The 23,469-nt window shown below is 42.7% G+C and overlaps 1 protein-coding gene across 2 annotated transcripts in view; it reads right to left on the bottom strand.

The window, feature by feature from the left end:
• The window catches only part of rxfp2l (relaxin family peptide receptor 2, like), a 67,634-nt gene that overhangs the window by 28,640 nt on the left and 15,525 nt on the right, over positions 1 to 23,469 (bottom strand). For both annotated transcript variants that reach the window (XM_078412148.1, XM_078412149.1), the window contains exons 2-7: positions 11,906 to 12,052; positions 8,929 to 9,009; positions 7,017 to 7,122; positions 4,059 to 4,130; positions 2,460 to 2,531; positions 1,223 to 1,294 (exon numbers count right to left, since the gene is read on the bottom strand). In XM_078412148.1, coding sequence (XP_078268274.1) covers positions 1,223 to 1,294; positions 2,460 to 2,531; positions 4,059 to 4,130; positions 7,017 to 7,122; positions 8,929 to 9,009; positions 11,906 to 12,052 — 550 coding nt within the window. The remainder of the gene's footprint in view (positions 1 to 1,222; positions 1,295 to 2,459; positions 2,532 to 4,058; positions 4,131 to 7,016; positions 7,123 to 8,928; positions 9,010 to 11,905; positions 12,053 to 23,469) is intronic.

Genomic DNA, 23,469 nt, shown 5'->3' with positions numbered 1-23,469 from the left:
AAACATTTGGTTCAGAATTGTCTGAGTCTTTAAAAGGAATAACCCATAAGTTCATAAGTTATAGGAGCAAAATTAGGCTGTTTGTCCCATCAGGTTTACTCCGCCATCCTATCATGGCTGATCTATCTTTCCCTCTCAACCCCATTCTCCTGCCTTCTCCCCATAACCTCTGACGCCCTTACTAATCAAGAATCTGTCAATCTGCACCTTAAAAATATCCATTGCCTTGGCCTCCATGGCCGTCCGTGGCAATGAATTCCACAGGTTCACCACCCTCTGGAAAGAGAATTTTCCTCATCTTTCTAAAACATATAATCAGCATTAAGATTCTTTTCCATTAGAACTGTACTTTTTCTGGAATTGTGTTTCACACCATCTTAGTGTGAAGACCTATGCTCTGCATACTGCTGGAAGGATATTGCACCTCAGTCTTGATAACTAACATTAAGTGACTGGCTAAGCATCTGTGTGTTGATGTTTTGTAAATGGAATACACATGAGGCGAGATAGAAAGTGTCAGGGATCACCTGCAAATCTACATAATGGAATCTTCATTTGTGGCTGGAATTGGAAAATTACAGTCCTGGCACAGATAGAGTAGTCTTTAGACTTTAGAGATACAGCATGGAATCAGGCCCTTCGGCCCACTGAGTCCACACTGCCCAGCGATCACTTCTTACACTCGCACTATCCTACACACTAGAGACAATTTACAACTTTACCGAAGCCAATTAACCTACAAACCTGGACGTCTTTAAAAGCTTTGGTGGGATTTCCACATTTTATTCTCCCGGGGAGTTTGTAAGTACTCTGTGAATTACCACAAAGGAACTGCAGATGCTGGTTTACACCGAAGATAGACTGGAGTAACTGAGCGGGTCAGGCAGCATCTCTAGAGACAAGGAATGGGTCATGTTTTGGGTTGAGGCCCTTCTTTAGAAGAATCTTCTGAATCAAAATGTCACCTATTCATTGTCTCCAGAGATGCTGCCTGACCCGTTGAGTTACTCCAGCATTTTGTGTCGATCTCTGAATTACTGATTACTTGTCACTTTGAAAATGCCCGGCGTGTTACAAACGAGTTAGTATTTCATGTTTACATATTCCTCTATGGCCAGATCTACTGGTGTTTAAAACTAGAAGATTTGCAGTGTGAAATAAGATAATAAAACTATATTAGGAAAAGCATGTCATGGAACATGAAAGAACGGTCTGGACTTACAGCCACTCAAGTTGATGGAGATCTTTGAAAAGTCCTGGCTCCAAGACACTGATTCGGTTGTGACTCAGAAGGCTGAGGGAAAAGAGTGAAAAGAAGGGTTGGAATTGATATTACAAGCGCTCAAAATGCTCAACACAAAATACTTCTGAAGTACAGTTGCTCTTGTTTCTAATGAAATGCTGCAGCTAATTAACACAGGATTATCTCACAGATAGCAACCTGTCTTAGTTTAGTTTATAGTTTAGTTTAGAGACATAGCGCAGAAACAGGTCCTGCAGCTCACCAAGTCCGCCGACCAGCGATCCCCATACACTAGCACCAGCCTACACACTAGGGACAATTTACAATCTTTACCAGAGCTAATTAACCTTCAAACCTGTACGTCTTTTGAGTGTGGGAGGAAACCAGAGCACCCGGGAGAAAACCCACGTAGGTTACGGAGAGAAGTACTCTAGAGACCCGGGTTCAATCCTGACTACGGGTGCTGTCTGCACAGAGATTGTGTGTCCTCCCCGTGACCTGTGTGGGTTTTCTCTGGGTGCTCCGCTTTTCTCTCACATCCAAAAGACTTGTAGGTTAATTGGCCTATGTAAAATAACATTCTCCCTAATGTGTAGGGAGTGTTTGCAAAAGTGTGATAACATAGAACTAGTGTGAATGGATAATCAATGGTCTGCATGGACTCAAAGTGCTGGAGTAAGTCAGCGGGACAGGCAGCATCTCTGGAGAGAAGGAAAGGGTGATGTTTCGGGTCGAGACACTTCTTCAGACTGATGTCAGGGGAGTGGGCGGTACATTGATAAGGAAGTGTATAGATAAGGAAGTGCAAGGTGTGAAAACAGGACAAAGGGAATGTGGATCAGGGAACATGTTGAATAGATCATTGTTAGTTGGGAGAAGGTAACAACAAAGCAAACAGAGATAAAGGACTCAGTGGACTGTTTCTCTAAACGAAACTAAACTAAAGATGGGAGACTTTATTCTGTCAACTGGAATTGGATTGTGATCCATGTGAGAAAATAAAATATCATCACTGCTGTGCTACTCTGCCTAACTGCTTGCTTACCAGGAAATTTCTCAACAGATCTTTGGAGAATTCAACACTGGATCTTGTGGAAAAAGTATACACTCCAAATAAAGTATAAAGCCTTGTTATTATACACCAGGAATAATCACAATTATTGTTCCTCTGAGTGTGGTGGAATGGAATGAAGCCACCAACCCTTTAAATACTCACAGTTTTGTCAAGTTGAAAAGTCCCAAAAAGGCTTTGCTGGATATGGAACTAATTGAATTATATTGCAACATCCTGTAGAATAAAAGACAGAAATCTACTGAAAAAAAGACAAAAAACATTGCAGCCAACTGGCAGATACACCTTGTATTTCGACATCAAGTTTTTTAATTAAATTGGTCCCGAATGAATCAATTATTTAACAGTTGCTCACAAAATGCTGGAGTAACTCAGCAGGTCAGGCAGCATCTCAGGAGAGAAGGAATGGGTGACGTTTAACGTCGCCCATTCCTTCTCTCCTGAGATGCTGCCTGACCTGCTGAGTTACTCCAGCATTTTGTGAATAAATACCTTCAATTTGTACCAGCATCTGCAGTTATTTTCTTATATTTAATAGTTGCTGATATTTGTACTCCAAATATTTCCAAGGTATTTGGGAAAGGAAGTAATTGAATAAAAGCACCTTTCCTGGAAACAGTGCAATCTATGGAAAATGGCTACGATCCAATTCTTCATTATTATGTTGATCTTTTTATTCCAATAAGGATTTCACCTTTGTGCTCCTCTGGCAGGTCCAGGATCCAGGATCAGAGCAACACATGGCGTGCACTATGTGACAGTTGAATAGGTCTTGGATGTGCTCTTATATCCTATCAAGGAAGATCTAATTTTATGGTCATGCTAATTGTACATTACCAAAATCAGTATGGTTTATTTAGTTTAGAGATACAGTGTGGAAACAGGCCCTTTGGCCCATCGAGTCCACGCCGACCAGCAATCACCCCATACGCTGGTTCTATCCTACACACTAAGGACAATTTACAGAAGCCAATTAACCTACAAACGTGTACGTGTTGTAATGTGTAAAGAAATCGGAGCACCCTGAGAAAACCCATACAGGGAGAACGTACACATTCCGTACAGATAGCGCCCGTAGTCAGGATTGAACCCGGGTCTCTGGTGCTGTGAGGCAGCAACTCTACTGCTGCGCTACCGTGCTTCATCATGGCCTAGGAGTTGTTTTAGATGGTGTCTACTCAGCAGCTTGTGCTACCAAAATGGTACGTGCTTTGGTGAAGGAAGAGACAGAAATAAGACCTTGATAACTCTTCTGGGATCTGCTGTGGAATCCACTGAAAATGCAACATTCCCCTTTAAAAGGTAGACAAATCTTTGCTTATGTTTACTGAATTGGCAATGTGTTTTGGAGTTGTGGATTAGGCCAAGGGATAAATGCTGATCTGGATGGTTTTTGATACAATAAAATAGATGCTTCATGATGTTCAATAATGACTGAATATGGTGTATATTTCATTATGTTTTATTATGGATAATACTATGATGGATATTTGATGACATGAAAGAATTATAGCAATTGTGGCATCATGTTTGGCAAAGACATTGTGGGAGGATTTGCGTAAAATTGGATTTCCATAAGTCAGGTCTGGGAGCCACTGTACTGTTTTACAATGAGACAACAATTGGCTTTGATTTCAATTGGCCTTCAAAAGTGGCTCACTTTAAATTAATGATCGGCTTGAACATATGAATCTTTGGCTTCCAATATCTAATTAATTTGTTCATTGTTGTAGAAGTACTTACAATATATCCAGCTCTCGATATCTGATGAACATTTTATCTGTGAGAGCTGTGATGTTGTTTTCATTTAGCTTTCTAGATGATGAGAAAGATATAAAAAACATTCTGAATACAGTTTTCATTTTATTACCACAACATTTTTTGCAGCAGGGAGCTCTTATTTGGAGCAAATGTTCTGAATTATTCAGGTCTCACTGCATCAAGCATCAACATCATTGTAACAATCTCAATGGATGAGGGCCGAGGAACTGAGGCAGAGTCATACAGAGTGGGAAAAGGCCCTTCGGCCCAACTTGTCCACACCGACCAACATGTCCCAGCTATACTATTCCCATCTGCCTGCGTTTGGCCCATACCCCTCTAAACCTGTCCGATCCGTGTACCCGTCTAAATGCTTCTTCAATGTTGCGATAGTACCTGCCTCAACTACCTTCTCCGGCAACTCGTTCCATACACCCACCAACCTATGCTTGAAAAGGTTACCCCTCAAGTTCCTATTAAATCTTTTCTCCCTCATCTTAAATCCATGTCCTCTGGTTCTCAATTCCCCTACTCTGGGCAAGAGACTCTGTGCCTCGACCCAACCTATTCCTCTCATGATTTTGTACACCTCTATAAGTTCACCTCTCATCCTCCTGCGCTCCAAGGAATAGAGTCCTAGACTGTTCAACGTCTCCCTATAGCTCAGGCCCTCGAGTCCAGGCAACATCCTCGTAAATCTGAAGAAGGGACCCGACTCGAAACGTCGCCTATCCATGTTCTCCCGCAATGCTGCCTGACTCACTGAGATGCTCCAGCACTTTGTGTCTTTTTATGTGAACCAGCATATGCAATCTCTATAGACTTAAATGTAAAGTCTAAATCATTTGTTTCTCTATTCCTAAAACACTCCCTAGTCGTAAATGTTTCCACTTGATAAACTTCATTGTCTAGGACAACGCCCCATCAAAATCTCGTGGTTGACCAGGAAACATAAAGAAAATTCTTCTGATCACAATTTGGACATTCCTCACATTCCTTGCCTTTATTGCAACCACTGTACCGTTTATTTTTGTAGCAGAATCTTGCACTTTCACTTATAGTTCTTGCATCTTTCAATATTTTTTTGTACACCTGCTTCTCAATCTCCACACCGGTATTTGGTAGCTTCAAATAATACACAGCGCATGATAAAACTTCATTGTTCTTTAGCATAATCCAATATATTACTTTATTCCCTTAAGGCATTCCTTAGCGCTAATATTTTCCATGATCAAACTATCAACTCTATTTTCTTATGTGCCTTTGCTGAATAGCTTGCAACCAGGACGAATAAGCATCCAATCTTTTCTGATTAACATAATTTATCATTTCTGCATCATATCTCCATTCAGTTATCTACACCTGCTACTTATCAACCTTCTTATCTACAAAGAAGAGCACAGCACAACAACAGGCTCTTTGGCCTACAATGTCTGTGCCGAACAAGGTGAAAAGATAAACTAATCTCATCTGCCGGAACCTGATCCATATCCCTCCATTTCCTGTATCTCCATGTACCTATCAAAAGCCTGTTAAACTCCACCATCATAGCTGCCTCCACTGCTCTCCGTTGCAGCCTTCCAGTCACACACCACCCTCTGTATAAAACATTTGCCCAACTATCTCCTTTAAAATTTGCTCCTCTCACCTTAAAACGATGCTCTCTCGTCTTTGACATTCCCACTCTGGGCAAAAGGTTTAGGCTGTCTCCCTGACCAAAATCTCTCATAATTTTATGTACTTCCATCAGGTCTCCTTTCAAACTCTGCTGTTCCAGAAAAAAAACAATCCAACTTTGGATAATATCTCCTTGTACCTTATTATTGCTCCTAATCCAGGCATCATTTTGGTAAACCTCTGTACCCTTTCCAAAGCCTCCATATCTTTCCTGTAAAGGGGTGACCAGAACTGCCCTCCATTCTTCAAATGCAGCGCGAGAAACGTCTTAGAGTCAAGTCAAGTCAACTTTATTTGTATAGCACATTTAAGAACAACCCACGTTGACCAAAGTGCTGTACATCAGTTCAGGTACTAAGAACGAACATACAATGGCACACAAACATAACAGCACATACATAAACAGTTCACAGCGCCCCCTCAGAGGGCCTCAGACGCTAGGGAGTAGAAATAGGTTTTGAGCCTGGACTTAAAGGAGTCGATGGAGGGGGCAGTTCTGATGGGGAGAGGGATGCTGTTCCACAGTCTAGGAGCTGCAACCGCAAAAGCGCGGTCACCCCTGGCCTAGACCGCGGGATAGTGAATAGCCCCAAGTCGGCCGACCTGAGGGACCTGGAGATAGAGAGCCTGACCAATAAAGACAAGCATACTATACATCTTCTTGGCCATTCTATCTTCTTGTGTTGCCACTTTCAGGGTGCTTTTGACCTGGACCCCAAGATCCCTCTGCACATTAATGCCATTAAGGCTTGTGCCATTCCACATATCAATAGACAATAGACAATAGACAATAGGTGCAGGAGTAGGCCATTCAGCCCTTCGAGCCAGCACCGCCATTCAATGCGATCATGGCTGATCACTCTCAATCAGTACCCCGTTCCTGCCTTCTCCCCATACCCCCTGACTCCGCTATCCTTAAGAGCTCTATCCAGCTCTCTCTTGAAAGCATCCAACGAACTGGCCTCCACTGCCTTCTGAGACAGAGAATTCCACACCTTCACCACTCTCTGACTGAAAAAGTTCTTCCTCATCTCACTAGCACATGGCAAACATGGTAACCTTTGAATGACTTCACTAATTTCTATTTTAATTCTAACTCTTACAACCCATTGCAGCTTGATTTTGATGCCCAGTTAACTTGAGGCCTTCCCAAAATATTGGACATAAGTGATGTGTGATGGAAAAGTGGAAGGATTGCTTTGTGAGAAATAAACATTGCCGCGGACTTCCAACATGTTAGTCCACTGCTGTGGAGGTACTTACAGTACAAGTATATTGGAAGAGAACGTTGGCACAGTGAGAAGCCCAAGGCCTTCACAGATGACAGTCTTCTCTTGACACGTGCATATTCTTGGATATCTCCTAAGTGCTGCGACAGATAAGATGGTAAATGAACCAAGTTATACAGCATTATAAAGAAACCAACTCAAGGCAGGTTGAATTTATTATCACCTGCACAAGTACACTGAGATACAGGTACAATTAAATTGTCCTCTGTCTCCACCGCATCTCTGCTCCCTAGATGAAGCTTTCCCTTCTAGGACATCCAATGTGTCCTCTTTCTTTAGTTAACTTGCTTTCTCCATTGCTGTCATAGATGGATCCCTCACCCCTGTCTCCTCTGTGTCCCATGGTTCTGCTTTCACTCCCCTTCCCTCCCAGATAGAACAAGGATAGAGTTCCCCTGGTCCTCACCTCTCACCCCGCCAGCCTCCGCATCTAACGCACAATCCTCCGACATTTCAGTCACCTCTAATGTGATCCCGTCACCAGTCACGTTTTCCAATTTCCACCTCTTTCCGCCTTCCGAAGAGACCGCTCCCTCCACAACTGCTTGGTTCACTCATCCCTTCCCACACAGGCCACCTGCTCCCCAGGCCTATCCCCTGCACCCACAGGAAGCGTAACACCTATCCCTCCTGTACCTCCTCCCTTACCTCCATCCAGGGACCCAATAATCCAGCCAGGTGAGACAGAGGTTCATGTGCACCTCCTCTAACCTCATTTACAGCACCCAGTGTACTTGAAGTGGCCTTCTTGGTGAGACCAAGTGTAGACTCGGCAACCGTTTCGCTGAACGCTTGGACTCGGTCCATCAAGGCCTGCTGGATCTCCCAGTTGCTAACCATTATAATTGCACTTCTCATTCCCATACTGACCTTTCTGTCCTGGGCCTCCTCCATTGCCAGTGTGAGGCCACATGCAAACTGGAGGGACAGCACCTCATGTATTGCAAGGGCAGCTGACAAGCCATTCAATTCTCCAATTTTAGATAATCTCTAACAACCTCTTCCTCCCCCTCCTCTTCCTCCCCCATACACCCTTTCTTCTCATCCCCCTCCCCCTCCCTTGTGCTCCCACATGGGCTCACAACTATTTCTCCCCTCTACCTACATTCCTTCTTCTGGCTTCACAATTCACAACTCCAATCCTTTTGTCTCACACCTTTTTTTCATCTGCCCTTTGTCCAACCATCTGCCTGTCAAAACCCCCCTCACATGTATTCACCTGTTCCCTGCCACGCTTTGTCCTGCCCATCCTCTCTTCTAGGTTTCTTCCCACCCCCCACCCCTACAATCAGTCTGAAGAAGGGTCCCGACCCAAAGCATCACCTATCCATGTTCTCCAGGGATTCTGCCTGACCCACTGAGTTGCTCCAGCACAATGTTTTTAATTAAACACACTTGTTTGGTTGAGAATGAATTTATATAGAGTAAGATGTAATGGTGGTAAATGAAACTTTTCTTTTGAATAGTTAAGTTTCAATTTTAAATCCACTTTTAGTTTAGTTTAGAGATACAGCGCGGAAACAGGCCCTTCGGCCCACCGAGTCCGTGCCGACCAGCGAGCCCCTTACACTAGCACTATCCTACATACTAGGGACAATTTACAATTTCTACCAAAGCCAATTAACCTACATCCCTGTACATCTTTGGAGTGTGGGAGGAAACCGGAGCACCCGGGGAAAACCCACGCGGCCACGGGGAGAACGTACAAACTCCGTACAGACGGCACCCATTGTCAGGATTGAACCTGGCGCTGTAAGGCAGCAACTCTACCGCTGTGCCACCCTGCCACCCTGCCGCCCTTTTGCATTAAAAAATTGAGTGCTCCTGAATTTCTAAGCCATAGATTTTTTATTTTCTCACATAAATTGAAATATCTGTTTACTCACTGCAATTTCCCCTTGCATCGTCCTGAACAACAATTTGTGTCACGTACCAGTCCACAATCAGAGGCCAGCCAGATAAGTCGTCTGAAATGGGAAAAAGTAAATGAGTAACAGAGTAAATTATCTCTCAAAGCTTCACTCTTGGGATGATGTCTAAAGTCAAATCTGAACACATCCAAGGCCGAATATACTTGCATGTGTTTACGGTGGAAAAAGTTCCATAAATTTAGCAACCCTGTTAGAAAAAACTTATCTTAAGAAGAGCTAGAAGATGTATGGAATCATAAACATACACAGCTATTTCATCCTATTTGATGGCGCGAGCAGACTTGCTTGGGTGGCGTAGCTGGGAGAGAACGTTGCCTCACAGATCTAGGGACCCAGGTTCGATCCTGACCTCAGGTGCAGTCTATGTGGAGTTTGTGTGGAGTTTGTACGTTCTCTTCGTCACCGCATGGGATTTCCTTCGGTTGCTCCAGTTTCCACCCACATCCCAAAGACTTGCATTTTTTTAGGTTCATTGCTTTCTGTAAATTGCCCCTAGGGTGCAGGGAGTGGACGAGAAAATGGGATAACATAGAACTAGTGTGAATGGTCGACGGACTTGGTGATAGTGGAAGGGCCTGTTTCCATGCTGTATCTATCAATCAATCAATTAAACTCAGTGGATCAATTAATCGAGTGTACAACAGAATGAAAATGATCTATTTTCAATAGAGGCAGTGCATTGTTGCTGAGTTACTGGCATAGTATCCATAGGTTTAGAAAATTACCAATGTAATATATATTTATTTCATAAACTAAATAGGGAATACAAACTAATGCCAATAATGGTGACTGTGAAAGCACCAAATCTTTGTTCATTTTTTTACCTGGTTCACTCACGTTCCTTCAGAAATTCTTAGCTGATCTGTTACTGCTCAGCAATGTACTGTAGCTCCTTGTCATGCCAAGTGCAAGGTTAGAGAAGGACATCCCATGTTCTTGACATGTCTTATATGGTATCAGTCATGCCTGCCAGTTAACCTAACACCTTGTTGTGGGAAGGAACTGCAGATGCTGGTTTAAACTGAGGTTAGACACAAAATGCTGGAGTAACTCAGCAGGACAGGCAGCATCTCAGTCTGAAGAAGGGTCTTAACCTGAAACGTCACCCATTCCTTCTATCCAGAGATGCTGAGTAACTCCAGCATTTTGTGTCTATGTCTAACCTAACACCTTATTGTCCAAATCCACCCTTTGAAAATACTGTCTAGTTGTAGTTTTAGTTTGGTTTAGTTTAGAAGTAGAGAAACAGGCCCTTCGGCCCAACGAGGACACACTACACACGAGGGACAATTTAATTTTTTTACTGAAGCCAATTAACCTACAAACATGTGTGTACATCTTTGGAGTGTGGGAAGAAACTGGAGCAAACGGGGAAAATCCATGCAGTCACGGAGAGAACGTACAAACTCCGTACAGACAGCACCCGTAGTCAGGATCAAACCCAGGTCACTGGCGTTGTAAGGCAGCAACTCTACCGCTGCGCCACCGTGTCACCCTATGAGCTAGATAGAGCTTTTAAGGATAGCGGAGTCAGGGGGTATGGGGAGGAGGCAGGAACGGGGTACTGATTGAGAATGATCAGCCATGATCACATTGAATGGCGGTGCTGGCTTGAAGGGCCGAATGGCCTCCTCCTGCACCTATTGTCTATTGTCTATTGTCTATGATTGGTTTATCCTCAAATCTAAGTGAGCTATAAATTGGAAATAAAATAGGCCCAATCATTGTTTGGACATTCACACTTGGCATCCTTGGTAACAGAAATCAGACAAAGGTAAACTCCTTGAAGATACAATTGTATTCTCCAGGACTGTTGAAAGCAACACAGGAATCCAATGGCCCTTGGGTCAACTGTACCCTAGTACTGGGAAATGTTGCTACTTATGCTGTCATGGTTCCGTGAGTCAGTTAAGGAAAAGTTGAGATCATTGTTTGTTACAGATCTAAATGTTTAACACTCACTAATTTAGAACAAAGTTGTCTTATTTTACCATCGGAATCTCTTGCACAAAATTAATGATGCAGCATGTTATCATTTGGCACTTCTCCTTCCAAGAATTTTCACACGCAGCGCTCTGATAATATGAAACAAGCTGCCAGAGGAGGTGACAGATGCAGATACAATTACAGTGTTTTAAAGGCATTTGGACAAGTACTTGGACAGAGAAAGAGCAGAGGCATACAGGCCTAATATGGGCAAATAGGATTAGTGTCAAGGGGCATCATGGTCACCATGAATGAGTTGGACCGAAGGGCCTGTTTCTGTGCTCTGACCTATGAAGATCATCAGATCATAAGTGATAGGAGCAGAATTAGGCCATTTGGCCCGTCAAGTCTACTCCACCATTCAATCATGGCTGATCTATCTCTCCCTCTTAACCCCATTCTCCTGCCTTCTCCCCATAACATCTGACACCTGTACTAATCAAGAACCTATCGATCTCTGCCTTAAATATATCCACTGGCGGCCTGCACAGCCTCCTGTGGCAAAGGATTCCCCAGATTCACCACCCTCTGACTAAAGAAATTCCTCCTCATCTCCTCTCTAGAAGAACGTCCTTTAATTTTGAGGCTATGACCTCTGGTCCTAGACCCTCCCACCAGTGTAAACATCCTCTCCCCATCCACTCTATCCAAGCCTTCCACTATTCTGTACGTTCCAATGAGATCCCCCATCATTCTTCTAAACACCAGCGAGTACAGGCCCAGTGTCATCAAACGCTCATCATATGTTAACATACTCATTCCTGGGATGAAAACAAAAGCTGCCGATGTATTAAGTTTTATCACACAATACATTTGTCAGAATACACACTCATTAAATTGCTTCTGAAATGATAAATTAGACAGTTTTATAACCTGTTTCCGGACATAGGCACAAGTCACACACACCTCAACATCCACTGTCGACCGTACCCTGCATTACACCTACCACAATTGCCTTCATCTGCTCCATTTTCACAGTCATTGATCCCATTGCAATGAAGAGTCTGTGGTAGGCACACACTCAGATTACCACATGGGAAGTATCCAGCAGGGCAGAACATGGTTGACTCTTTTGTTTGAATCACTTTGCCAACTGCAACGAGAAAATGCAAAGATAGTATTCAACAGCGGAAAAGAAAATTATCCACTCTCTGCTGAATTCCCTAAATGGATTGTGTGGGAAGGAACTGCAGATGCCGGTTATACACCAAAGATAGACACAAAATGCTGGAGTAACTCAGCGGGACAGGCAGCATCTCTGGAGAGAAGGAATGGGTGACGTTTCGGGTCGAGACCCTTCTTCAGGCTCAGACTGTGTCTATCCCCAAATGGATTTATCAGAAGTAACTGTCTTCCACTGTATAACTTTGCAAACTGTTTCCAATCTTTGTCATAATGTGCCCCATCTTCAACAGCCATTAGTTGGACTGTTGTCATTATAACCACCAATAATTACACCTTTCTGGTACTGCAAGCTTTTAAATAGATTCACTGCTTTGCATGGGAGGCATTGATTCCATGTGGAATGCTGGGCTATGTCAGAAAGTGTACTCCATCATTGGTTATGTGAAGGGATGGCTCCACATGTGAGAGTGAAAGGCATCACAGAAATGCTAGTCGATCATTTATTTCCTTGTTTAGCATAGACTTCCTTTATTTTGTTGCAGTTCTTTTCTTTAGTGAATAGTGAAAGGCTTGGATAGAGTGGACGCAGAGTGAAAGGCTTGGATAGCCTGGATGTGGAGAGGATGTTTCCACTAGTGGGAGTGTCTAGGACCAGAGGTCATAGACTCAGTGCAAAAGGACATCCCTTTACGAAAGAGATGAGGAGGAATTTCTTTAGTCATAGGGTGGTGAATCTGTGGAATTCATTGCCACAGGAGGCTGTGGAGGCCGTCAGTAGATGTTTTTAAGGCAGAGATAGATAGATTCTTGATTAGTACGGGTGTCATGGGTTTTGGGAGAAGGCAGGAGAATGGGGCTAAGAGGGAAAGATAGATCAGCCATGATTGAATGGTGAAGTAGACTTGATGAGCTGAATGGCCTAATTCAGCTCCTATGAACATAAACTTACTCATACTCAAGTTGGTATCATCCATAAATGTTGATGTATTACTTTTGCTTTGCAAGTCCAATCCATTGGTGTAAATAGTGAAAAACTGTGGTCACTGCTGCAAACCTCATCAAGTAACCCTGCAATGCTCACCAACCTGGGTAACAACCCTTAATCCCTATTGTGTATTTGGGTTTCTATCCATTGTAATATAAGAGGAAAAATCAGCAAGGCAAGCAGCATCTGTGGACATGACAGATGTCATGTGGCGGCACGGTGGCGCAGCGGTAGAGTTGCTGCCTTACAGCGAATGCAGCGCCGGAGACTCAGGTTCGATCCTGACTACGGGCGCCGTCTGTACGGAGTTTGCACGTTCTCCCCGTGACCTGCGTGGGTTTTCTCCGAGATCTTCGGTTTCTTCCCACACTCCAAAGACGTACAGGTACGTAGGTTAATTGGCTGGGCAAATGTTAAAAAAATTGTCCCTAGTGTGTGTAGGATAATGTTAATGTGCGGGGATCGCTGGGCGGCGCGGACCCGGTGGGCCGAAGGGCCTGTTTCCGCGCTGTATCTCTAAAATCTAAAATGACGCAGAGATAACATTTCAAGTCAAACACCATCAATAACCTCTTAGGTTTAACTGAAATGTTAACTGTTTCTCTTTCCACAGATGTTCTTAATTCATAAGTGATAGGAGAAGAATTAGGCCATTCGGCCCATCAAGTCTACTCCACCATTCAATCATGGCTGATCTATCTCTCCCTGATAACCCCATTCTCCTGCCTTCTGCCCATAACCTCTGACACCTGAACAAAACAAGAATCTATTTCTGCCTTTGAAATATCCATTGACCAGACCTCCACAGCCTTCTGTGGCAATGAATTCCACAGATTCACCATTCTCTGACTAAAGAAATTCCTCCTCATCTCCTTCTTAAAAGTACATTCTTTTATTCTGAGGCTATGGCCTCTGGTCCGAGACTCTCCCACACATGGAAGCATCCTCCCAACATCCACCAGGGCCTGTTTCCTTGTTGTATCTCTAAACTACAACTAAACCAAGTTTATTAGCCTTAAATAACAGTGAGCTATCAAAAACACAGCAGATCATTCTGTGAGCAGGATCTGCCATGTGAAGTCTGATCTACACTCGTGGCCTGCTCCTGCTGGTAGACCGGACACAGCAGCCTGCTCCCCCCACTGGATTAGAACTACAGGACTCTTAAAATGGTTGTAGCTGCAGAGGGCAATCACTGGCAAGAGTTTAGAATATACCTTTATAAACACTGACATACATATAGTTAATCAGTCTATGGTTGCCTGGATTTGTGGACGTTCTATTTTCCTATCTGTACATAGGATTCACACGAGATATCTGCCACCATTCCCATTCGTACTATATGCAATAGTACTGTTATATCTACCCCAACTTACTTAGATGTATGGGCACAAACTATCTGGATCAGGGATTTTGTCTTAAATTTGATTGATTGATTTATTATCCCCCATCTCTAAGATATGGTGGCACGGTGGCGCAGCGGTAGAGTTGCTGCCTTACAGCGAATGCAGCGCCGGAGACTCGGGTTCGATCCTGACTACGGGTGCCGTCTGTACGGAGTTTGTACGTTCTCCCCGTGACCTGCGCGGGTTTTCTCCGAGATCTTCGGTTTCCCCCCACTCTCCAAAGACGTGCAGGTTTGTAGGTTAATTGGCTGGGCATATGTAAAAATTGTCCCTAGTGTGTGTAGGATAGTGTTAATGTGCGGGGATCGCTGGGCGGCGCGGACTCGGTGGGCCGAAGGGCCTGTTTCCGTGCTGTATCTCTAAATCTAAATCTAAAAATCTAAAATATCAAATATCATAAGTCAGCAGGATAGCTGGAATTTATTATTTAGAGAACGATCATTTAAAACAGAATATGATTATGCAGCATTCACATAGTTTTATGACAATAAATGTATTACTGTTCTGCACTCTTATATCTCCCCCTATTGCTCTATCTGTTGTACTTGAGTTTGAACTGATTGTATTTAAAAGGGCACAAAGTGCTGGAGTAACTCAGCGGGTCAGGCAGCATCTCTGGTGAACATGGATAGGTGCCATTTTGGGTCAAGACCCTTCTTCAAACTGGTCAGTCTGAAGAAGGGTTCTCGACTTGAAACATCACCTATCCACGTTTTCCAGGGATCTGACCTCACTACTTACAAATTTGTATGGATGTCTCAAATAAAGGGTCTAAATATTAAATGCTCATCTGCTAACAAGGAAAATATGAAGCAGGGAAATTAATTGTGAGGAGAACAAGAAGATTCTGCAGAGGCAGGTTAAGTGAGATGTGGAGTAAAATGTGGGGAAATGGGAAGTGTTGCACTTTGGTGGGAAGAACAGAAAAGCTGGATATTATTTAAATAATGTGAGACTATTATTCTTTAATTTACCCATGGTCCAAAAATCTATCTCAGCCCTGGATTATACTTAATAGCTCAATGTTCACAGCTCCCTGGAGTAGAAAATTCCCAAAATTACTCAGGGGGCGTAATTCCCCTGTATGTGGCTGAATTCTAATGGGATTTCCAGAGATAAAATACAAAGGGAAACACAAGGAACTGCAGATGCTGGTTTAGAAAAAGAAACAAAGTGCTGCAGTAACTCAGTGAATCAGGCAAATGTTTTTGGGGACATGGATAGGTCGGGACCCTTCTTCAGAAATTCTATACTGGGTTGCTTATTGATTGGAGAATTAATTATTCCATTTAGAACGGAGATGAGGAAAAACTTTTTCAGTCAGAGAGTTGTGAATTTGTGGAATTCTCTGCCTCAGAAGGCAGTGGAGGCCAATTCTCTGAATGCATTCAAGAGAGAGCTAGATAGAGCTCTTAAGGATAGCGGTGTCAGGGGGTATGGGGAGAAGGCAGGAATGGGGTACTGATTGAGAATGATCAGCCATGATCACATTGAATGGCGGTGCTGGCTCGAAGGGCCGAATGGCCTACTCCTGCACCTATTGTCTATTGTATATTCAATAGCATGAAAGTAACTCCAGGGATTAGGAGTTTTCCTTGTGGAAAAAAAATGAAGAAAGGTTTTTCATATCTTTGATCTTTGATATCTTTGATATGCTAATAGGAGTTAACAAAATTGAATCATTCTGGGTTTCTGCGTTAAGAAGCCAATGATATAAATAGTATGCATAGATTCAAAGCATAACCAGCTAACTTTATAGATAAATGGCAAAATAATCTGTGAAAGGGGGAATGAGTGTTTAATCCATTGAGAAAAAATGCTTTAGCACAAAGCAATTTCATGCTTTTAATTTCTTGATCTGACAAAATCATATTGCAATATTAATGAAGATCAATAACCGGATTGGAGTATTTGAGTTAAAAGAATTAGGAAGGATTGCCTTGATATGTCATGTTGGTATCAAAATGTTAACGTGAATTCAAAGGGAGAAGAATGGCTTGTACTGAGCAGAGGGTGATTCCAATTTGTGAAAAAAGAGACTGAAATATGAGCAACAGAATGGAAAATTATTAGGGGCTGTAAGGATTTCAACAAAGTGATGGATAGAATAAAATGAGTCCTTCCAGATTGCAACGCCAAGATTTAAATTGCCAACAGAGATTACTCAAACTATCCAGTGGAATTTGAATATTAAAGGTTTAAATCAAGAATTGTTTCAAGACACTCAAAGGAAAGTGAAGAAGAGGAGAGAAAAAAATACTGCTTCTGATTGGAAAAGCCAGAACTGGGAGATAGTTTAAAAACGTTGAAGAGAGAAGCTTGACGGTTTCACACTGAAGGTGGTATAAATGTGGAACTCTCCCAAAAGCAGCAAATGGAGCTGGGGTCAATTTTTGTGAATCAAGGAAGTCAAGGACTATCGGTCAAAAGTGGCAAGATGTGCTTAGGTCACAGATCAGCCATTGAAAGCCAGAATGGTCTAACTCCCGGTCCTTCTTAAGTTCCTATTGCAACTGCAGAAGGAGCTGTACATAATGCCTCGCTTAATAAGGACTAGGTAAATGACTGAAAATTGAAACAGCACGGTGGCGCGGCGGTAGAGTTGACGCCTTTCAGCGCCAGAGACCCAGGTTCTATCCTGACAATGGGCGCAGTCTGTATGAAGTTTGTATGTCTCCCTGTGACCGTGTGGGTTTTCTCCGGGTGCTCCGATTTCCTTTCACTCCAAAGACGTAAAGGTTTGTTGGTTAATTGGCTTCGATAAAATTGTAAATTGTCCCTATTGTGTGTGTTAGTGTTAGTGTACGGGGATCGCTGGTTGGCGTGGACTCAATGGGCTGAAGGGCCTGTTTCTGTGCTGTATCTCCAAACTAAAAAAAATAAACAGAAATTGTTTTTGGTTTAACAGGACGAACGCTTGCATCCGTCTTAAAATATGTACAGCATGAAATACAATCACAATTTTTGATAACATAGATGTTGCCAATAGAAGGGAGTCATACATTCAGCATAATTCAATAAATTCCTGCCTTTGAAAGGACAAACAACGGTATTTATCACAGCTTTCAAAATAGTGGAACACCCATTAGTTACAATGTGATTGTTTAATAGAACTGTCAAAGTTACATGGATTATTTTAGCAACAGCTTTGTAAACAGATATCTCCCACGGGATATTGAGCTGATTGACCAGTTAATGTGTTTTGAAAGATTTGTACAAAGGTGAAATGTTTGCCAGTGCATTGGAGGAACTGTTTGACTTGCAGTTAAAATATATGTTCATCTAAAAACCAAATGCTCGTTTTCCAAATGATTTTGCCAAACATTCCTCATGATAACTACAAATACATTTCAGAAGTAATCACCTTTTGTAAGGTGTTCTACACCATTCTGAAAAAAACCCCATTCGGATACAAACTCCTGCATCTTGAAATTCATCGGGTCTTTATTTCCTGATTAGATCACAAACCTCTGACTCAGGACAGAGTGCCACCTACAAAATATAGCTCCCTCACCTTAAGTGCTGGTAAAATCAAAGATTCAGGGAAAATCTGTGATAGAGGTAAAAGTCACTTGTCCTATTATGACTTTGTTGGTTATAAAATAACTACCTAGCCTACTTCCACCATCCAGCACCAAGCAGTGGCTCATACACATCCAAGTGCATTTAACAAGAAGAAACAAGGATGCTGGTTTGAAAACAGAAAGAGACACAAAGTGCTGGAGTAACTCAGCGAGTCAGGCAGCATCCCTGGAGAAGGTGGATAGGCGACGTTTCGGGTCCAGACCCAAATCATTCTGAAGGAGAGTCCTGACCTGAAACATCACCTATCCATGTTGTCCATGGATGTTGCTTGATTGGCTGAGTTACTCCAGCACTCTGTATCATTTTGTACATTTAATGTGAGGTGGGCTTCCGTTTCTATGATGCTTTCAGGCGGTGAATTCTTCACCCCTGTCACATTAGGATGAATTTTTTCCTCGTCTCATATTTTAACCCTACATGCCCACTACCATCCCACAGGCAGAACAGCTAACCGCAACATTGATAGCTGCTAAACCAAGCCCGGTGTCCTGGGGCAGCAGAGTGGTGCAGTTGGTAGAGCCGTTGCCTCACAGTGCCAGAGACCCAGGTTCAATCCTGACCCCAGGTGCTGTCTGTGTGGAGTTTACACATTCGCCTTGTGACCGTGTGGGTTTCCTCCAGATGATTCTCAGATCTCAAGGATGTGTGGATCGATAGGTTAATTGCCTGTTGTAAAATGCCCCAAGGATATAGATAGGTAAGTCATAGAACATGGAGGGAGTTGAGGAGAATGTGAAAAGAATAAAACTGGGTTAAAGAGGGATACGTGTAAATGGGGGGTTAATAGTTGGCAGAGACTTGGTGGGCCAAAGGGCATTATTCTAATAATGTACTGCTCCAGGGCTCAGCTGGCTATGAAACCAGTATAAAACCATAAATGATGCCATTTGGAAATTTTCAAAACTATTACAAATCGACTAATTAACACGTTGGAAAAATAAATTAGAGAACACAAAATAACACATTTAAGCAGATAACTAAAACTTAATTAATACAAAAAAAAATGTAGACTCCTTAATCCCTGCTCCCTTACAGACTTGGTCATTGACGGAATCATTGTTCCTTTGTCAAGTCGAACCTGCAGGTTCAGTGGGCTGAGTTATGATGTTCTGAAAGGGTTAGGTGCACTGTGCACCAATCACTGAAACATGGAAGTCCAACAAAAAAATTTGTAAAGCCAATTTAGAAAGCATTGGCCTTTACTGCAAGAATATTTGAGCAAAAGTGTTTTTCTCCCAATATATTGGGCTCCGGTAAGATTATACTTGGAATACTCTGCGTGGGTTTGGCCCCCCTATGTAAGGAAGAACATGTTTGGGACACAGGAAGTGTAGCAAAATCTTCAATACTTTAGCATGTTGGTTTATCATAGAACAAGAGTTTAAGCTGACGAGGCTTGTACTTTATAAAGTATAGAGAAATAAATCAAATTCTTCAGGATCTTGACAGGTAGAGTGAGGGAACAATGTTTTCCCTGGTTGTGGAGTTGAGAAACAAGAAACATGGTCTCAACGTAACAGGTTGGCATTAAGGGCAGAGATGATGAGAATGTCTTCACACAGAAGGTTATGATTCTTTGGAATTCTGTACCCAAGTGGACTGTGGTGGTTCAGACTTAGTTTAGTTTAGTTTCGTTACACAGCGTGGAAACAGGCACTTCGGCCCACCGAGTCCGCGTCGACCAGCAATCACCCATTCACTAGTTCTATCCTACACACAAGGGACAATTTACAGATGCCAATTTAACCTACAAAACTGCATGTATTTGGAATTGAGGAAACTGCAGCACCAGAAGAAAACCCACGTGGTCACAGGAAGAACGTACAAACTCTGTACAGACAACGCCCGTAGTCAGGATCAAACCCAGGTCTCTGGCGCCGTAAGGCAGCAACTCTACCGCTGCACCACCGTGCCGCCCCTTACCGTCACTTTGCATATTCATTGTAGGAGTCGATTTATTTCTGGATATTAGGGTAATCAAGATGTACGGGGTTAGTCCAGGAAAGTGGCAATGAGGTAAATGATCAGCTATCATCTTAATGGATGATGAAGCAGGTACAAGGATGGGAAAGGCTGACTCCTGCTTTTATTTGTACCATGATCAATGGAGCACTGGACTGGAATTGACAGTGCTCTTTACTCTACCCATTTCCATGTATTGTTTGTCACCAACACAATTGTCCTGGTGAGAATTTCCTATTCTCTGCAGTAAATCAATCGCATAACATTTGCAAACCATGTTGCTCACAGCTGGTTCTTGCGTGGACCTTTCTACCACTGAAGGCTGTAACATACTGCACCCAAGTGGCTCTTAAGTCATCCCATATCACCCGAGAGTGTTCACTGATTATAAGAGGCCTTCACTCATCGTTAACATTGAGATGATCTCCATGAAGAACATTCACTGGATTCCTAGGCAGGTGGCATGACTCCTGCAGCAGTTCATGTTCATTTCACTCATAGGGTGGTGGGTGTATGGAATAAGCTGCCAGAAGAGGTGTTTGAGGCAGGTACTACAACAACATTTAAATGACAATTGGACAGGTACATGGATAGGAAAGGTTTAGAAAGATAAGGGCCAAACCCGGGCAGGTGGGACGAGTGTAGAGGGGGCATCTTGGTCAGCACGGGCCTGTTTCCATGCTGTATAACTTTGTGACTCTATGACCTGATGTATTCAGATTTCCAAAGCAACAAGAGCCAGCTTCTTGGGGACAAGGTGCACTCATCTATGGAATGGCCAAGACTCCGAAACAAAGGGGATCCACAGCAGTTTAATCAGACAAAACGTTATTAAGTAAGTCATCCTGGAATTGCACTGGGTGCCTCAGTTGATTCTCTCTGCCTCTCCAAGACAATTCGGAAATTAAAACCATAACCTTTGGAACACACCCTTTTTATTAATACCTGCAATCATGATTCTGATTAATATGGGTTTTCACATTCGAATAACAACCAGGCAGTTTGTGCCAATGATCACACCTTGCTTTTCGACTTGCCAAATATGTTTTATGTTTAGCTCACAATTTGCCAGTACAGAGTAGGTTCTGGCCAGATCAGCTGAATTCGTAGTAAGCACATAGACCCTACCCACATAGACCATACCCACATAGACCATACCCACATAGACCATACCCACGTAGACCATACCCACATAGACCATACCCACATAGACCATACCCACATAGACCATACCCACATAGACCATACCCACAGAGACCATACCCACAGAGACCATACCCACATAGACCATACCCACATAGACCATACCCACATAGACCATACCCACATAGACCATACCCACATAGACCATACCCACATAGACCATACCCACATAGACCTTACCCACATAGATCATACCCACGTAGATCATACCCATGTAGATCATACCCACAGAGACCATACCCACATAGACCATACCCACATAGATCATACCCACATAGACCATACCCACATAGACCATACCCACATAGACCATACCCACATAGACCATACCCACATAGACCATACCCACAGAGACCATACCCACATAGACCATACCCACAGCCTGATGCTGAGCCTGGAACTCAGGTGAGGCGACGGCTGATGGGCGGTAGAGGCGAGAGTAAGGGGAGTCAAAACGTTTCCCATTCCCTCTCTCTAGAGATGCTGCCTGTCCCACTGAGTTACTCCAGCATTTTGTGTCTACCCACAATTTGTTAGTTTAGTTTAGTTTATTATTGGCACCTATCCCGAGGTACAGTGAAAAGCTCTTTTGTTGCATGCTATCTAGTTAGCGAAAAGACTAAACTTGATTGCAATCAAGCCACCCACTGTGTACAGATACAGCATAAAGGGAATAATGTTTAGTACAAGATAAAATCCAATGAATTCCGATTAAAGATTGTTTGAGGGTCTAAAAAGAGGTAAATGGACCACTCTCTAGTTGGTGAGAGGATGGTTCAGTTGCCTGATAACTGCTGGGAAGAAACTGTCCCTGAATCTGGAAGTATGCGTTTTCATACTTCTGTACCTCTTGCCTGATGGGAGAGGGGAGGAGAGAGAGTGACCAGGGTGAGACTCATCCTTGATTATGCTGGTGGCCTTGCCGAGGCAGCTGTAACAGAGTGGATCGATGGAAAAAGTGTCAGACTGGATCAACAGAAGGCTAAAGAGCACTAGTGACAATGTTAAGGATTTTCTTTTTTGTAATTTCTTAGAAGCAATGGCACGTATAAACGTGATATATGAAAGTCAAATAGTCTTTCTATGGAAATAACCAAAGGAATGCAATCCACAATCCAGACTTCATTGAAGTCTGAAGAAGGGTCTCGATCCGAAACGTCACCCATTCCTTCTCTCCAGGGATGCTGCCTGACCCGTTGAGTTACTCCAGCATTTTGTGTCTACCTCAGACTTCATTGAACATCAGCTTCCAAGAGAATTTCTAAGATCTTCAGGTTAATCAAGACCAGATGGATCCTAGCTGTGAAGTTCTCTTAAAGTAAAAGCTCTGTGACAATACCATGTGTGTGAAATACCAGTGCACTGGCAGACAAATCATTTCCTGTAATGTGACTTGCCCAAACAAAAACAATGGGGAAACAAGACATACAGCACCAGTACTGTACCAAATGAATGGTCAGTGTGACCCAGTACAATCAAATAACTGTTTTTTATTGTGAGCTAAAAATAAAATGTATTTGGCAAGTCGAAAAGCAAGGTGTGACTACTGGCACAAACTTCCTTGTCATTATTGGAATGTGAAAACCAATATTAAGCAGAATTATGATTACAGGTGCTAATAAAAAGGAGGGTGAAATTCAAAAATGCTATTTCCCAATTCTTGCCCTGATTTTAATGCAAACCAGGTGGTCTGGAAAGTGCTTTTAAATGCGTCGAAGAATTGATCAGAAAGTCTGTAATTTTGTATAATTTTGCAGTAACAGGTTCACACTGGGTAGTTCTTCATGTATATGCAATTAGCACTGCGATTATCTAAAGTATATAAGCTCTTAATAGCTGTTCATCTAGTGTTCCTTCAAGCAATTTAATTACCAGGAATCATTAGTCCACTCTTCAGCGCAAAAGGAAAATAAGTATTCGTCATTCCACAATAAAATCGATTCCTACTTGATGCATTTATACCAAAAAAGATAGGAAGGATTGGAAATCAATAAAAAATTATTGTTGAGGTCCCCGCATTGAAGTTTATGTACTGATCTTCTAGCGTGTAATTGAGGCAACTGTTCTCTAAACCTGTGGTTAATTCTCAACAAAATTGATCATTGCCTGAATATCATCAATAAACACCTGCAGAATTAGAACCTAACATTTTCTTTGCACATTACGATTCTCATGTGATGTAAACAACGCCACAATCAGTCTGAAAAGGGGTCTCGGCCCGAAATGTCATCTATCCATGTTCTC

The sequence above is a fragment of the Rhinoraja longicauda genome, chromosome 15 (assembly GCF_053455715.1).
Source record: "Rhinoraja longicauda isolate Sanriku21f chromosome 15, sRhiLon1.1, whole genome shotgun sequence".
NCBI classification, from domain to species: Eukaryota; Metazoa; Chordata; class Chondrichthyes; order Rajiformes; family Arhynchobatidae; genus Rhinoraja; species Rhinoraja longicauda.
This window is presented reverse-complemented; position numbering and strand designations above follow the sequence as displayed.